Genomic DNA, 17,668 nt, shown 5'->3' with positions numbered 1-17,668 from the left:
TCCCAACAACACTGCCATTTGAAGGAGGCAACATGAGTAAAGAGCCTGGAAATTAAAAGATTAGTCCACTATTAATTTAACATATTAGAAAGGCCTTCTTTGGCTCTCACACCTGCAAAACAAGGGAAAGTTGGTCCTCTGTGGAAGGAGAGCCTCCAAATAACATTATTAGGGGCAAGCAGTAAATTCAAAAGGTGAAGGTATAGGAATTAGGAGACCTGGGTTCTAATCCCAATTCTGCTATTAAAAACATTCTGAAAAATATAGTCCCTTCTACCAAGGGTACATCTAAAGAAATTTATTATTTAATGGCCTGTTTTTCATTTAACTAATAAAAATTAGTTCCCTGAGGAAGACATACATTAGTGTTACTAAATAACTAATAATAATATTAACAATAATGATGATAATGATAGCTACATTTCTATGGTGATGTTTTACAACTTATAAAGAACTTTCACATCTGTCAGCTCACTTATTTCTCACTATAACCTCTTTTTTTTGAGACAGGGTCTCAATCTGTTGCCCAGGCTAGAGTGCAGTGGCGTGATCCTTGCTCACTGCAACCTCCACCTCCCAGGCTCAAGTGATCCCTTCACCTCAGCTTCCCAAGTAGCTGGGACCATAGGGATGCACCACCACACCTGGCTAATTTTTGTATTTTTTGTAGAGACAGGGTTTTGCCATGTTGCCCAGGCTGGTCTCGAACTTCTGACCTCAAGAGATCCTCTTGCCTCAGCCTCCCAAAGTGTTGGGATTACAGGCGTGAGGCACTGTGCCCAATCATTTCTCACTACAGCCGCTTGAGATAGGAATTATTCCCATTTTGAGGTGCAAAGAAATTAAGCGACTGTTAGAATCTAGTAAGGGTCAGAATCTAGACCTTCTAGCACAAAATCTGTGTTCTCTCTATATAGTACCATACTATTTTTAAAAAAACATGTGCAGTGTCAGAGTGAAGACTCAAGTTTGATGCAAAGTCCATCATCTTGGCTGTCAAATTCCAAAATTCCACGTTAGTTAAAGTGCCACTTCCACTCTTTCAACTACTTTGTTCTCTCATCCCAGACCAATAGGCATGTGAGTTTCCCCATCCAGATTAAAACCATCTCTTGCTGAGACTGCCCTGGACACAGTTTTCATACCTGTAAAGCTCATGTATTTCTGGCTGTTGGATGTCTTCTTTGAGTTGTAAAACTCCAACACATCCAGAACAGCCTGCGGGTTTTTCTTCTGCTCCGACTTAGTGATATTTGATGTCTGAAGCAAGCGGGCCCACTGCTCTGGCATTCCCTATAAGAGAGACATACAAGACTAACAGGAAGGCACAGTCACAGCGGACCCTGAAAGAGCATCAGAGCTAACTCTGACACTTGCTAGCAGCAAAAGATGCATTTGTTAGTCATTCCTTTCTCTCTATACCCTCAGAGTTTACATAAGCCTCTTTTATAATATCTTTCTCATTGTGTTAGTCATTTCTTAAGATGTCTGCTCCTTCACCAGGCTATACCTCCAGGATGGTAGGATAGGATGTTGTTTCTACATGATCAGTGCCCCACACAGAGCCTGCTACCAAGCCTACCACTTAACAGAGGTTTATTATTTAAGGAATGCAGATGGAAAGGCTTCTCTGGATACAATTTTAGCGATGCAAGTGTCCCACTGATGAATGTGAGAAAATTGTAATCAGGGTCTCAGGCAAAGATAGAAGCACCAGGAAGATGAGAAAGGGTTAAATCTAACAGTGCACAGCCAGAGCTCTAAAAGACTAAAGACCTTTCTGTGACCCAGGACTTACCGTAAACTCCCCTGTGACAGCATCAAAACCAACATGAATTGTGTGTTCAAAATCTGAAGGGAGAGAAATCTCTGGCCGCTCTTTCTCTTTCTTTTTATTTGCTGCAAGAGAAACAGGGAAAAGGAAATACAAAATAGGAACATTATTGTTTTTAGGCTTATTTTAGCTCTTTATTGCGCTGTAGTTTCCTTGAGAGGGCAAAGTCTATCTATTAATATTTCACATATGTTGAAGACCCCAATTACGGACCTGGATTGGAGCAGATACTCAATGCATGTTTAAATACTTAATTTCCTGTTGAACTAAAGTAAGATGGTGGCTCATGCCTGTAATCCCAGCCCTTTGGGAGGCCAAGGAAGGCAGATAGCTTGAGTCCAGGAGTTCAAGAGCAGCCTAGGCAACATGGCAAAACCCTGTCTCTACAAAAAATACAAAAATTAGCTGGACATGGTGGTGCACGCCTGTAGTGGCAGCTACTTGTGAAGCTGAGGCAAGAGGATCATTTGAGCCCATGATGTAGAGGTTGCAGTGAGCCAAGATCATGCCATTGCATTCTAGCCTGGGTGACAGAGTGAGGCCCTGTCTCAAAATAAAATAAAATAAAATAAAATAAAATAAAATAAAAGGAGAGGCAAAAAGAATGTGTGTCAGAGTTAACAGTCCTGGTTTTACCAGTAACTACCCAGTTGATATAGGGTAAGTCTTCTTTTTTGTGAAGCCCTCCTTGATCTCTAGGCTGGGTGGTTCTTTACCCTCTCTATTCCTATAGCACCCAATATATGTAATAGTAATTGACTACTATAAGTGTTTATCTTCCATACTAGACTGAATTCTAAGTGCAGGGGCCATGTCAAATTAATCACAGCTTCCCAGAGGCTAGCACACACCTGGCACAAAGTAGGTGCTCAGACAGTAAGTGAAGAAAGGAAAAAATGACCAGACATTTACCTCAACTGGGCAAGGAGTTTAAGAAATTTTTGTGGAGACACAAAAATTCTCTCCAGGGCAGGAATAAATGTTCCTTTCAGCAGCTCTGGCCTGACTTTCAAAACACTTGTTCCCCAGCACCTGTGAACCTTATTTTAAAATCCTGTTGTCTGGGAGCTCAATACACTAACCAAAAGAAATTCTGACCTCCACAGACCCAGCATAACCCTGATAAAAGGTAGCAAAATGAGAAGGAAAACACAAAAAGGTCTAGAGTTCAAGCCAGTTTCACCTCTACCTTATCATAATGCGCGCACACGCGCGCGCGTGTGTGTGTGTGTAGAGAGAGAGACCGAGATCTCTGCTGTCTCATCTAAACAAGGGCGAGTATGAGCTAGATGATCTTAAGGGTCCCTCAAGCGTCTACATTCTGTGAGTCTATGAAAACAAGAAGCTATGCCTTCTCAAAGCTCTGCAGTTAAGATTCCTTCCTGAGACGGCATTCCATAGTTTTAAATAGGTATTTCATACATATCATGTAATACAATCACCACAATCCTGAGGCAAGTTTTACTTGCAGATTAGAAAATTTGGGAACAGACTTGCCTACAATCATTAAGTAATTAAAATCCAAAAAGTCTGGCATCAAAGCCAAGGTTCTTTACATTCTATTTTACCTCCCCTAAAACATTTCAAGTTGAATCAAGAAAACATACTTCAGTGTAATAAGAAGAAATGACATTAAGAACTTGCTATATATACAAAAATGATGTCAATATAGTATTTTTCTTCATTCTTACAATCCTACGAGATAGATATTACTACCGTCATTCTTACAATCCTATGAGATAAATACTACTACTGTCATTTTACAGACGAGGAAACTGAATAATTTACTCATACAGCTACTGAGAGCTGGGATTTGAACCCAGGTCTGATTCCAAAGGTTCATTCTTCAGTATCTTAATGAGAACCATTTGCCTACATTCCAAGTGCTAGGGTTTAAGCTATTTATGTACTTGGCAATTTCCCTCTCAGAAGCAGCTGCTTTGAGAAAGAGAAGGCTAAGGGGTATACCAGGGCCCCAAGTCAAGCAGTCCTTTATGACATAAGTCCATCTGTCTTTCTCATAGCCAGAATGCACTGGAACATGTGGCAGGGCTTTGGAACTACTTTCTGTTTCTAAATTCCCTCTGATCTAGTCACTTAGGGAAGTACAATTATATTTGTGTTTTATTTCAATTTTTATTTTTTATATATATGCATGTTTATACATTATTTCTATTACATATAATTGATATACTATATAATACATCACAGGCATGAACTGTCAAATGCAGAAGACACTTTGGTAAAGGAGGCCCAAAAAGAAAGTTAGCTCAAAGCATGAGTAGTTTACAGAAAAGAGTTCCAGGGAAATGGAATCATTTAATACATGAACATACAGGGTAATGCTAAAGTCAGCTCTGCTGCTACTGAGCACTCTTTACCCTGCAACCTTTGAATATACCTCACACTTTCCCACCTCCAAGTTTTTGCTCGCTTTTTCTTCTCCTTGTTTGGAATGCTCTCTTCTCCTTCTCCCTATCTCAGCCATCTTTTAAAGACTGGCTCAGGTCCCACTTTTTCCAGGAAGGATTTCCTGACCTTTCTTCTTCCTGTTAATTCCCAAGACACTGAGTCTGCTACACCACCAAGCATCTAGTCATTTCCTGTCTTATATGATTCCTTGCCAGTTTAAAAATCCAAAATGTAAGCTTCTTGAGGACCAAAATTACCACTCCAATTACAATCACTATACTTCTGAATTTCAATCCAGCACATGGCTTACTGGATTGAAGAACACTCTAGAAAATACTAGGGAATGGCCAGGCGCAGTGGCTCACGCCTGTAATCCCAGCACTTTGGGAGGCGGAGGCAGGCAGATCACTTGAGATCAGGAGTTCAAGACCGGCCTGGCCAACATGACGAAACTCCATCTCTACTAAAAATACAAAAATTAGCTGGGCGTGGTGGCACGTGCCTATAATCCTAGCTACTCAGGAGGGTAAAGCACGAGAATAGCTTGAACCGGGAGGCAGAGGTTGAAGTGAGCTGAAATTGTGCCAATGCACTCCAGCCTGGGTGACAGAGTGAGACTGTGTATCAAAAAATAAATAAAGAAAGTATTAGGGAGTGATTCTAGAGACCATGTAATCCCATTCCCTGAGGAAAGAGGCCCAGGGAAGTAAGTTGACTTGTCCTGATTCACAGAGCACATGACTGTAAGTCCACCTGATCAAGTCTTTCACTCCTTATTATACCCCGATCCCTACTGAGATTTGACTGGAATCAACTACTAACTGAAATAACAGTTTAACATAGTAGAGTACAAAAATAGCAATGACTTGGCTGAAGTGGGAGAGGAGAGAAGTAAAAGGAATGGGGAAATCTAGGGGGCAGGATTTAGCTTGGGTACTGTGTAATTTTTTTTTTTTTTTTTTCAGACTTGTTGCCCAGGCTGGATGGAGTGCAATGGCATGATCTCGGCTCACTGTAACCTCCACCTCCCCGGTTCAAGCAATTTCTCCCTGCCTCAGCCTCTCAAGTAGCTGAGATTACAGGCACCCACCACCACACCTGGCTACTTGTTGTATTTTTAGTAGAGACAGGGCTTCACCATGTTTACCAGTCTCAAACTTCTGACCTCGGGTGATCCACCCACCTTGGCCTCCCAAAGTGCCGGTATTACAGGCATGAGCCACCGTGCCCAGCCTGGTACTGTGTAATATTTAGACTGAGTATTCACCAGTTGGGGATCACCAGCAGAAAACAGGATTCAAGAGGCAGGAATACAGAAGAGAAATGGAGAAGTCATACAGTCCTAGAGCCACCCGGAACCCAATTAATCCCTTCTGGGAAGTAACAATCATCCCCTTCACCTGTGTACAGCCCTTCACCAAGCTCTGCCAGTCATTGTCTCACTGGCTCATCACCACAAACCCAGGAGCTAAACAGCTGAGGTCAAGGAATTAAAAGAAATTTCTGTTAGTGGAAAGAATCTCAGAGGAAGGATTCAGTATTATGTTTGCCAGTAACTCACTGGGTGACCCTGGAAAAGTCTGAGTTTCAAGCCTTCAATCTGCAAAATAGGACAATGGTGCATGCTCTGTGTGCAGATGAAGGTAAGTAATAAACCACCTTTCTGGAGAAGATAATACCTGAAAGAAGTCATAAAGGATGAACAGGGGTTAGCCAGACTGAGATGGGAAAGGGCATTTCCAAAAGAAACAGAATAAGCAGAGGCCAAGAGAAGTAAACAGTGTGATCTTTCTTCCTTCTTTCCACCTGTTCAGCAAGTCAACCAAATTTCATAAATCTTACCAGATTCACAAAGCACATGATTGCAGGCAGGAAGGCACTATGAGCTTCAGACTGAGGGAAGACACAATGGAGAAAATAAAGCAAACCCAGGATCCTGATGGTCCCATATCCCAGGGTTATAGTATCCCTGGGACTACTGCTGCGGAAGCAAATTTTTTATGATGACTAGAAGTATGTCTGCAGGAATCTGGTGAAAACTCATGTCTACACAAAAACTTGTGTGTGAATGTTCATAGCAGCTTATTCACAACAGTCAAAAAGTGAAGGCAACCCAAATGTCTCTCAAATGATGAATAGATAAAATGTAGTACATCCATATACTATTATTCAGCCATAAAGAGAAATGAAGTCCCGATCCATGCTACAACATGGATGAAACTTGAAAACATTATGCTAAGTGAAAGAAGCCAGTCACAAAGGGCCATATACTGTGTAATTCCATTTATATGACATGTCCAGAATAGGCAAATCCATAGACAGAGAGTAGATTAGTGGTTGCCAGGGGAGAAGGGAGAAATGAGGAATGACTGCAATGAGTATGGGGTTTTTTTTCTGGAGTGATGAAAATGTATTGAAGTTAGTTGTAATGGTTGTACGATCTTATGAATATACCAAAAACCACAGAATTGTACATTTTAAGATGGTGACTTGTATGGCATGCGAGTTATATCTCAATTTTTTAAAAAAAAAGTGAATGTAATTTACTACATTAAGAAAATAAAGAAGAAAATCTATATAATCAATTCAATTAATGCAGAAAAAGCATTTGCTGAAATATGATATCAATCGTGATTAGAAACTCTTAGCAAACTAGGATTATAAGGGAATTTACTTAATCTTATAGAAGGTAATTACCAAAAACTCTGGAAAAAATATCATACTTAATTCTAAAATGCTGAAAGCTTTTCCTGAGATTAAAAACAAGAGAAGGGTATTCCTCATCACCACTTCTATTCATCATAGTACTGAAGGTATTAACCAGTGCAATTAGGCAAGAAAAAGAAGTAAAAGGAGGATTACAAAGAAAGAAAAAAAAAACTATTACAATATACAAATAATGTGCTCATGTACATGAATACAGAAAACTCAATAGAAAAATCATGTCTCTGAGTAGCTAAATATTTCAAAATAGAACCACAAAACATTAGAAAGGAAATAACTAATAAATTTGACCATATTAAAATTCTATCTTGCATCATGCCAAGCATCTGTCTAAGATTACAGGGGAATTTACTTAATCTAATAAAAGCTAAAAGCACAGTAGAAGATATTTGTAACATATATAACTGACAGAAGACTTATATCTAAATAAGGATTTCTACAACTATGTTAAGAATTCTTGGCCGGGCGCAGTGGCCCATGCCTCTAATCCCAGCACTTTGGGCGGCCGTGGCGGGCGAATCACCTGAGGACAGGAGTTCAAGACCAGCCTGGCCAACAAGGTAAAACCCCGCATCTACTAAAAAATACAGAAATTAGCCAGGCGTGGTGGCAGGTGCCTGTAATCCCAGCTACTTGAGAGGCTGAGGCAGGGAGAATTGCTTGAACCCAGGAGGCGGAGGTTCCAGTGAGCTGAGACCCCATCACCGCACTCTAGCCTGGGTGACAGAGTGAGACTCTGTCTCAAAAAAAAAAAAAAAAAGAATTCTTTACGTTACAGAAAATATATGTGCTTTGTAAACTAAAGAACTTTACAAACATAAGTTGTCATTAATATAAAAAACTGGTACAGGCCGGGCGCAGTGGCTCAAGCCTGTAATCCCAGCACTTTGGGAGGCCGAGATGGGCGGATCACGAGGTCAGGAGATCGAGACCATCCTGGCTAACACGGTGAAACCCCGTCTCTACTAAAAAATATAAAAAATTAGCCGGGCGAGGTGGCGGGCGCCTGTAGTCCCAGCTACTCGGGAGGCTGAGGCAGGAGAATGGCGTGAACCCGGGAGGCGGAGCTTGCAGTGAGCTGAGATCCGGCCACAGCACTCCAGCCTGGGCGACAGAGCGAGACTCCGTCTCAAAAAAAAAAAAAAAAAACTGGTACGTTTCTCAGCCCATTCATTAAGACAGAGAAACTGTGGTTGAGGTGAGAAAGAGGAAAGAATCATCTTGATTTCATGTATCTAGAGATCTTGGGATTGAGAAAATAAAGTGGGAAAACAAGCTTCCAACCTCACCCATCCCAATTTTAACCCTATCTTTGAACCTTCTGATAGCATGGGAAATGAGGCTGACACTGCAAAATCCCATTGTCTCAGTATAGCCATCAAAGTTTTAGCACAAATCACTGGCCTTTTTTAAAAAAATTATTTTTAAGCAGCACCTCTCATTGGCTCCACTGAGCTAATCTGAGCTCAAGGCAGTAAAACGTTCCAAACTTGGAGAGATAAACACTGACATAGTCCAATGTTAAAATTAACTTTGCTAAACTCTTCCCAAGCTCAGAGAATTCCACTTTGCTTGTGAAAATGCAGCCAGAAAAAGATTTCAAACTAAATGCTGAAAGACTTCTTAGAATAAACCAAAGGCTCCAGATCCTAACCACAGGAACCAGGGGAATTCTGCAACTCAGCATCACCTATTACAGGCCCTCAATTACAGCTTCTCTTTCCAATCATTTATGCATCCCCCAGGCACATACTGAGGCCATGCTAGACAGGTCAGCATTAGGTAATGCCCAAAGACATTCTACCCGCTGGCAGCTCAAACCTCAACCATTATTGCAGCCCACAGATCATTCTTCTTTCTCATCTCCCAAAAATCTCTCTACAGACCCAAAACAACTCCTCTAGAGATTCTGACTCCAAAAGTCTGGATGGAATCCAGGTATCAGTATTAATTAATTAATTATTTATTTATTTTTGAGACAGAATTTTGCTCTGTCACCCATGCTGGAATACAGTGGTGTGATCTCAGCTCACTGTGACCTCTGCCTCCCGGGTTCAAGCAATTCTCCCGCCTCAGCCTCCTGAGTAGCTGGAATTACAGGAGCCCACTACCGCATCCAGCTAATTTTTTTAGTTTTAGCAGAGACAGGGTTTCACCATGTTGGCCAGGCTGGTCTCGAACTCCTGACCTCAAGTGATCCGCCTGCCTTGGCCTCCCAAAGTGCTGGGGTTACAGGTGTGGGCCACCACGCCCCGCCATTTTTTTTTTTTTTTTTTTTTGTAAAGGAGTTTCACTCTGTTACCCAGGCTGGAGTGCAGTGGCATGATCTTGGCTCATTGCAACCTCTGCCTCCCAGATTCAAACGATTCTCCTGCCTCAGCCTCCTGAGTAGTTGGGATTACAGGTGCCCACCACCACAACCAGCTAATTTTTGTATTTTTAGTAGAGACAGGGTTTCGCCATGTTGGCCAGGTTGGTCTAGAACTCCTGACCTCAAGTGATCCGCCCGCCTCGGCCTCCCAAACTGGGATCACAGGAGTGAGCCACTGCACCCTGCCCTGTATTTTTTAAAAGCACCATAAGTGAGTCCAATGTGTAATCAGGGTTGAGAACTAAGAGAAACAGTTATGTTACAAGGGAACAGATAATTTAGGAAGACTTAGTTCCATACTCAGCCCTCCCACTTGCCACTTGTGAGACCTTAAGCAACTTACTTTTCTCTAAGCCTTAGCCTCCCCAACTAAAAATGAGTTGATGTAGGTATCAAATAAAACAATAAATGAGGTTTCCATTTTTAAAAAACAAACCTCCTATTTGTATTACATTTTAGTTTAGAAAATGCTTTTATATCTACTATGTCAAATGACAAAAGCCTTCTAATGATATAGGGTGAATGGGAAGTGAGGATATTGAAATGAAATTTAAAAAATAAATCAGAGTTAACAAATGTCAGTGGCTGGACTCAATCTGTGTTATAAGTCCAGTTCTAGACATAACTCTATGCAGCTGGTATAAATGCTCAAATACTACATGAAGGGCATACCACTTCAAAGACTACAAACACTGCTGTGTATCCTTCTAGGACTAAGTTGAGAGGCTTACTGGTTGATCAAAGGTTTCAAAAAAAAGAAAAACACCTCAGACTTCTTTCATTTTGATGTATGCATTAATTATAGCCATCAAGGGTCTTAAAGCAAAGGGATGAAACCTATGTGCCCAGGGCAAATATAGGAAATCTATACCCAAAGGATGAAAGATTGTTAGATCATTTTGCGAGAAATTCTTATAACTCTGTATGTTTCCTACCTCTATGCCCTCAACCTACAGAGATGCAGTTTTGATCTTGAGGTTATGAGATGTATTTTCAGATCAGATTTAGCCTAGGGTTACTCAGCTAGTATTTTCTACAGCTGTATCACTGAATAAAGTACTTTACAATGGCCTAGTTTCTTTTCACCTATATAGACAAGCCTGATCTAACCACGCCTTTGCAATCTCTCATTTATGTAATTATAGGATTCTAAAGCTAAAAGAAACTGTACATGCCTACTGCTCTCTCTCCTTTTCTAGATGAAGGCACTGACGTCTACAGAGAAATAATTGACCCAAATCAGCCAGCCAATTTATGGAAGAACCAAGACTATAATCCCAATATCTAGACCCCCACTTTCCCATTTAGCACATAAGATTGTCCCTTCAGGTCCCAATGATGTCCGAAGGCTCTGCTTCCATCTGCTGTTTCAGACAGGAATCTTCTCTTTTAAAAATCAGCTTTATTGAGAGATAATTCACTTACCAAACAATTCACCCATATAGTGTAAAATTCAATGGCTTTTAATATATTCAGAGAGCTGGAAAGGTATCACCAAAATCAATTTTAGAACATTTCATCACTACAAAAAGAAACTCCACCCCTCTTAGTAATCATCTCCTAGTTTTAATTGCCTCTCCCTCTCTGCAGCCCTAGGCAACCACTAATCTACTTTCTATCTATGAATTTACCAACGCTGGACATTTCCTACAAATAAAATCATATTACATGTGATCCTTTTAACTGGCTTCTTTCACTTAACACAGCATTCAATGTTCATCCATGTCATGGCATGGAACAGAACTTCATGTCTTTGTTACCAAATATTTCATCGTATGGATATTCCACATTTTATTATTTAACTATTCATCAGCTGATGGGGTATTTGGGTTGTTTCCACTTTTTGGATATTATGAATGCTGCTATAAACATTCATGTACTGCTGGTAACTCTATGTTTAACCTTTTGAGGAACTGCCAGACTGTTTTCCACAGAGGTTGCACCATTTTACATTCCCACCAGCAATTATGAGGGTTGCAATTTCTCCACATCCTCACTAACACTTGTTATTATCTTTTTTATTATAGCCATCCTAGTGAGTATGAAGTGATATCTCATTGTGGTTTTGATTTGCATTTCCCTGATGGCTAATGATTTGAGCATCCTTTCATGTGCTTCTTGGCCATTTGTATATGTTCTTTGGAGATATGTCTATTTACATATTTTGCCCATTTTAAAATCATTTGTCTTTTGGTTGTTGACTTGCAATAGTTCTTCTTCACATATTTTAGATACACGTCTATTATAAAATATGTAATTTGGGAAAATTTTCTCCCTACTGTGGGTTACCTTTTTGCTTTCTGGATGATGCCCTTTGAAACATAAATGTTTTTAGTTTTGATGATGCCTACTGGATGAGAATTTTATTACCTTTCAAGTTTGAGTCAGCAAGAACAATTTAAGCTTTTTAATTTAAAAAGTTCTCTTTTACTACATGTAGACACTTGGACTGAAAGCCAATTTATTTATAGAGATCAAGAATACTGGTTGATAAGATACAATATTAAAAATAAATACACATCTAAATTGAGGGATAAAGAAAGTGGCTATATATGTGGAAGAAGATTGCAGGGCATTTAACACTGCCTCAGATCACAGCCCTTGTACCAAGGGAGTAGGCAGCTACTATATGAATGAATTAGTCAGGAAATCAAAGTTAAGTAACTTATCCATATCTTTTATTTTATTTATTTATTTTTTTGAGATGGAGTTTAACTCTTGTTGCCTAGGCTGAAGTGCAATGGCGTGACCTTAGCTCACTGCAACCTCTGCCTCTGGGTTCAATTGATAATCCTGGCCTCAGCCTCCTGACTAGCTGGGATTACAGGGGCCCACCACCACGCCTGGCTAATTTTTTGTATTTTAATAGAGATGGGGTTGCACCATGTTAGCCAAGCTGATCTTGAACTCCTGACTTCAGGTAATCCACCCACCTAAGCCTCCCAAAGTGCTGGGATTACAGGCGTGAGCCACCACGCCCGGCCTATTTTATTTTTTTTTTAAGACAGGATCTCACTCTGTCACCCAGGCTGGAGTGCAATGGCATGATCATAGCTCACTGCAGCTTCAAATTCCCAGGTTCAAGCAATCCTCCTGTCTCAGCCTCCCAAGCAGCTGTTACTACAGGCACACACCACCATGCCTGATCTTTTTTTTGTTTTTTTTTTAGTAGAGACAAGGTCTTGCTATTTTGCCCAGGCTGGTCTCAAACTCCTGAGCTCAAGCGATCCTCCCACCTCGGCCTCCCAAAGTGCTGGGATTACAGGCATGAGCCCCTGTGCCTGGCCTTCTTTTCTACCCAAACCCCCCAAACCCACAGGGAAGGGAAGGTGGAGTAGAAGGATTCATACACAAAAAGATATAAGCCCAACGTACTCATTAAAAGTCCTTATTATGTCTCATTTCACTTGTAAAACAAACATTACAATACATGAGGTCTGCTCATAAGACGTATCTATATATAAAAGCTATGTGTCCGAAATCATCAACTTCCCTGCTCTCCAATCACCAACGCTCCCAATTTGTTCCTTCTTTCTGTGTTTCCTATTTGGCTAATGACACTACCATCTACCATCTCCCCTGATCTGCATTTAGGCAATTATATTTTTTCTACAACATGAGATATTTTCTGCAATCCACCTTTGTGCTTGTTGTATCTGCCCTACTGTTTCAGAATCTCAGCTCTAATTTTACCATGTAGTCTACTAGCTATGCCTCCCAGTTTCTATTCATCGACAAAGGAGTAAAGAGACAGAGAACTAACATTTAAGTACCTTCTGCGTGGAAGTTACTCTATTAGGAACTTTGTATGTAGTCTTTGTATGTAACTTTGTATGTAGAGATATCACCCTGTGAGATGATATCTCACTTCTGAAATCGGAAACTAAATAAAGGTCAAAGCAGTTAACTGACATGCCTAAGATGAGAAAGCTGGTACATCTAAACTAGAAGCTCATGATAACTACTTACACACAGAAAGCCAGTATCTTTAGCACGCTATAAGAACAGGGCCCACAAACATACGGAGAACTTTACTTCAGAGCAACAGCCACTTAAGTCAACATCTTTGGTATCAAACAAAAGCGATCTTCTGTTGTGGACACCAAAACCTTTATTTTACAACCTTGTCTACAAGGATCTTGGCGACTTTTTCATATACACTGTTAAATTAACAGCGTTAAAATCAACACTATTCATCCTATGATTACTCTTCTATTAACAGAAGTTTTATCAATAAAAAGGAAATGAGGCTGCCCAGGATAATTTATTCATAGTAAACTCATGCTGAATGCTAGTTATCTCTGCATCGTTTTCTCAGCTGTTACTTGCCATTCTTACTGATATGTAGTACCCAAACCTGAAAGTGGGACCAGGAAGTCGGAATAAAGAAAAGGCAATCAAGATTTTGGAAAGAAAACATTTCCAATTGAAACTAATTCGGGGGAAAAAAATTCCAAATAAAGACATTCCAATTTTTCTTACATTTTGTGACTTCCTAAACAGTTTAAGAACTTAAAAATAAATAAATCACTTCAGATTGTCCCAAATCTGGCAAGAGCATAATTATTCTCTTACAGTTTTGCTCAGATATAGTTAATACAGTATAAAAATAGGTCTATTTTCCATTTGGTTTCAGCCACTGTAGGAAGAAAGAGAAATATTTAACCAGAAAAAAGGCATTAAAGGAAAATTAAGTCAAAGACGACCGATCTTTTATCCAGGTTACCCAAAATAATTTTTTTAAAGCATACAAATGATGAGAAGAAAATCAAATACTGTACTTTTATCTCCAGGTAAGATGGATCGGTAAAATCGGTCCTTCTTTTTCTTCTCCTCTGGGTTTGGAGGCAGAGGTTTAGAACCATGGTTTAGGGTTCCAGTATCTTTGCTGCCAGCTCCAATCATAGTGCTGGTATTTCTCATCGGAGGGGCCGGGGGTTTGTCTTGAATGTCTAGGCCGTTATTTGACATTGTCACCACCAGCAGCAGCTACTAGAATCAGAAATAAGAAAAATATAAATAAAGAAAAATCCTTTATTATTGTTGACCAAAAGGAAATACATGTTAAAAAATTGCAAAGAATCAAAATTATACAGCCCTTCCTTCAGGGTTCAGCTCAAGTCCTTCCACTGCATGCCATGATATTGCTAACACTCACTGATGTAAATGCCTACTATGTGCCAAGCACTAATGAAAAATCACAATGTCTTGCTTTTCTTTGCATTCCCATTCTGAGACATTGAAGAGCATGGAAAACCATTATGATGTAGCTGAAAGCAGATATTTGGTCTAGCAAAAACTAAGTGTGAATCCCAGTACCACTAATTAACTTTAGAGAAATTCTTTAACCTCTTAGGTTTCATTTTTTCATCTATGTGAAGATTAAATAAAACTGCTAACAGCATTCCACATAGTGAGTTCTCTGCCAGCCTCTAATTTTATAACCTTAGACAAGTTACACTTTCCCTCTCGGGAATGGACTGTATCAAGGGTCAGCAAAGTTGCTGTTTTTGTAAATAGTTTTATTGGAACACAGTCACACCCTTCATTTATAAATTGTCTATGGCTTTTTTTACCTGATACTGGCAGAATTTAGTAGTTGCAACAGAGACTGTATGTCCACAGACCTAAAATATTTACTACTTTGCCCTTCACAGCAAAAGTTTGCTAACCCCTGAGACTGTATAATCTCTCCAGTGTCTACCTCCTCTAAAATTCTACCTTGTTCTTTACAAAGGAGTGAGAGAGAGAGAGAGAGAGAGAGACAGAGAGAGACAGAGAGAGAGAGAGAGAGAGAGAGAGAGAGAGAGAGAGAGAGAGAGAGAGAGAGAGAGGATTCTTGCTCTGTTACCCAGGCTGAAGTGCAGTGATACAGTCATAGCTCACTGCAGCCTCAAACTCTAGGGCTCAAGAGATCCTCCCCACTCAGCCTCCAGAATAGCAGGAACTACGGGCATGCGCCACCATGCCCGTCTAAAAAAAATTTTTTTAGAGACAAGAGTCTCCCTATGTTGCCCAGGTGGGTCTCAAACTCCAGGTCTCAATCAATCCTCCCGCCTCAGTCTCCCAAGCAGTTGGAATTACAGGCGAGAGCCACTGTGCTCGGCTTTCTTCTTCAAAATATAAAACGGTCAATGCAGTAACCATCCTGTCCTAATATGGTACAGAATTTACTGGCAAAATCTCCACTACTTCTGAGAAACAGTAGAATAAAATCTAAAAGATAGGGGATAGGACAAGCACGGTGGCTCATGCCTGTAATCCCTGCACTTTGGGAGGTCAAGGCGGGTGGATCGCTTGAGGTCAGGAGTTTGAGACCAGCCTGGCCAATATGATGAAACCCCCTCTCTACTAAAAATACAAAAATTAGCCAGGCTTTGTGGCGGGTGCTCGTAATCCCATCTGCTAAGGAGGCTGAGGTAGGAGAATCACCTGAACTTGGGAGGCAGAGGCTGCAGTGAGCCAAGATTACACCACTGCACTCCAGCCTGGGTGACAGAGGGAGACTCTGTCAAGAAAGAAAGACAGAAAGAAAGACAAGAAAGACAGAAAGAGAGAGAGAGAGAGAAAGAAAGAAAGAAAGGAAAGAAAGGAAAGAAAAGAAAAGAAAAGAAAGGAAAGAAGGAAGGAAGGAAGGAAGGAAGGAAGGAAGGAAGGAAGGAAGGAAGGAAGGAAGGAAGGAAGGAAGGAAGGGAAGAAAAAGAAAAGAAAAGAAAAGAAAAGAAGGGCCGGGCGCGGTGGTGGCTCAAGCCTGTAATCCCAGCACTTTGGGAGGCCGAGACGGGCGGATCGCGAGGTCAGGAGATCGAGACCATCCTGGCTAACACGGTGAAACCTCGTCTCTACTAAAAATACAAAAACTAGCCGGGCGAGGTGGCGGGCGCCGGTAGTCCCAGCTACTCGGGAGGCTGAGGCAGGAGAATGGCGTAAATCCGGGAGGCGGAGCTTGCAGTGAGCTGAGATCTGGCCACTGCACTCCAGCCCAGGCGACAGAGCGAGACTCCGCCTCAAAATAAAAAAAAAAAAGAAAAGAAAAGAAAAGAGAGAAAGAAAGAAAGAAAGAGAGAGAGAGAGAGAGAGAGAAAGAGAGAGAGAGAGAGAAAGAGAGAGAGAGAGAGAAAGAAAGATAGATGGGGGGAATCCCTATCACAAGTTATCAATAGTTTTAATGAAAATATGTTATTACCTTAAAATAAATAAATGTCCTTGACAATGGATAGATATGAATGTATCCAGAGTTAAAAATATTTCTCATTAGTCTTCCATGCTGCAGTAGAAATTATACATTTAACCATGACTATTTAAAATATAAGCTCTTTGGAGTTAAAACACAACAGTGCTTTAGAGAGTAATGGATTTAAAAAACTAGCACAATAATCACCAAGAGCTTTTAGAAATATAGATATCCTGGCTTGGCCCCCATAAATCTTGATTTAGAATGGCTGAGTTAAGGCCTAATTCTGTATTTTGAAAATTAGTGATCTCAATGCCAGTCAGATTTGAATACTACCGCTTTAGACATCAATTACTTAAAATACTATGAATAAAATCTATAGGAGTTTTTTTTTTTTTTTTTTTAACAATTTCTAATAAAGAACTGATTCCCCCACATCCAGTTTTTTTCTGCAATCCTTTATCCAGGGGCTGTCAGGAACCTTAGAAGACACTACTCTTCTACTTTTAAAACCCTTCATTGGCTGGGCACAGTGGCTCATGCCTATAATCCCAGCACTTTGGGAGGCCAAGGTGGGCTGATCATGAGGTCAAGAGATTGAGATCATCCTGGCCAACATGGTGAAACCCCGTCTCTACTAAAATGCAAAAAATTAGCTGGGCATGGTGGCACGCACCTGTAGTCCCAGCTACTCAGGAGGCTGAAGGAGGAGAATCGCTTGAACCCGGGAGGTGGAGGTTGCAGTAAGCCAAGATCGCACCACTGCACTCCAGCCTGGCAACAGAGCGAGACTCCATCCCAAAAACAAAAGAAAACAAAACAAAATGAAAAACCCTTCATTGACATCTCAGGATAAAAGCTGATGTTTTCAGCTTGCTTTTAGAGGCCCTCTGTTATTTGACCAAATGCACCCAGCCTCATTTCTCACCACTACCACTCCCTCTAATTTCCCTTACACTCTATCTACACCCAACTTCTCCAACTTCTTCAAGTATCCCATAGCTTTTACACTTCTATGCTTTTGTGCATGCTGATCCTTCTGCCTAGAATACCAATTTCCCTATGCTTCAACTGTGAATTCACTCATCCTTCAAGGCTTAATTCCATTGTTATTTCTTCCATGAACCCATTTGGAAATGTGTCATCACTTCAA

The 17,668-nt window shown here is 40.6% G+C and overlaps 1 protein-coding gene across 10 annotated transcripts in view; it reads right to left on the bottom strand.

Moving 5' to 3' along the window:
* Positions 1–17,668, bottom strand: part of PAK1 (p21 (RAC1) activated kinase 1) — a 150,189-nt gene that overhangs the window by 52,580 nt on the left and 79,941 nt on the right. For 6 of the 10 annotated variants that reach the window (XM_030917941.1, XM_030917937.1, XM_030917943.1 and 3 more), the window contains exons 2-4: positions 14,123–14,330; positions 1,799–1,899; positions 1,146–1,293 (exon numbers count right to left, since the gene is read on the bottom strand). In XM_030917941.1, coding sequence (XP_030773801.1) covers positions 1,146–1,293; positions 1,799–1,899; positions 14,123–14,312 — 439 coding nt within the window. In that variant the 5' untranslated portion in view covers positions 14,313–14,330. Of the gene's footprint in view, positions 1–1,145; positions 1,294–1,798; positions 1,900–14,122; positions 14,334–17,668 lie in introns of all 10 variants that reach the window. The other 4 variants (XM_010365786.2, XM_030917939.1, XM_030917938.1 and 1 more) reach the window with 1 other exon arrangement.

The sequence above is a fragment of the Rhinopithecus roxellana genome, chromosome 15 (genome assembly GCF_007565055.1).
Source record: "Rhinopithecus roxellana isolate Shanxi Qingling chromosome 15, ASM756505v1, whole genome shotgun sequence".
NCBI lineage: Eukaryota > Metazoa > Chordata > Mammalia > Primates > Cercopithecidae > Rhinopithecus > Rhinopithecus roxellana.
This window is presented reverse-complemented; position numbering and strand designations above follow the sequence as displayed.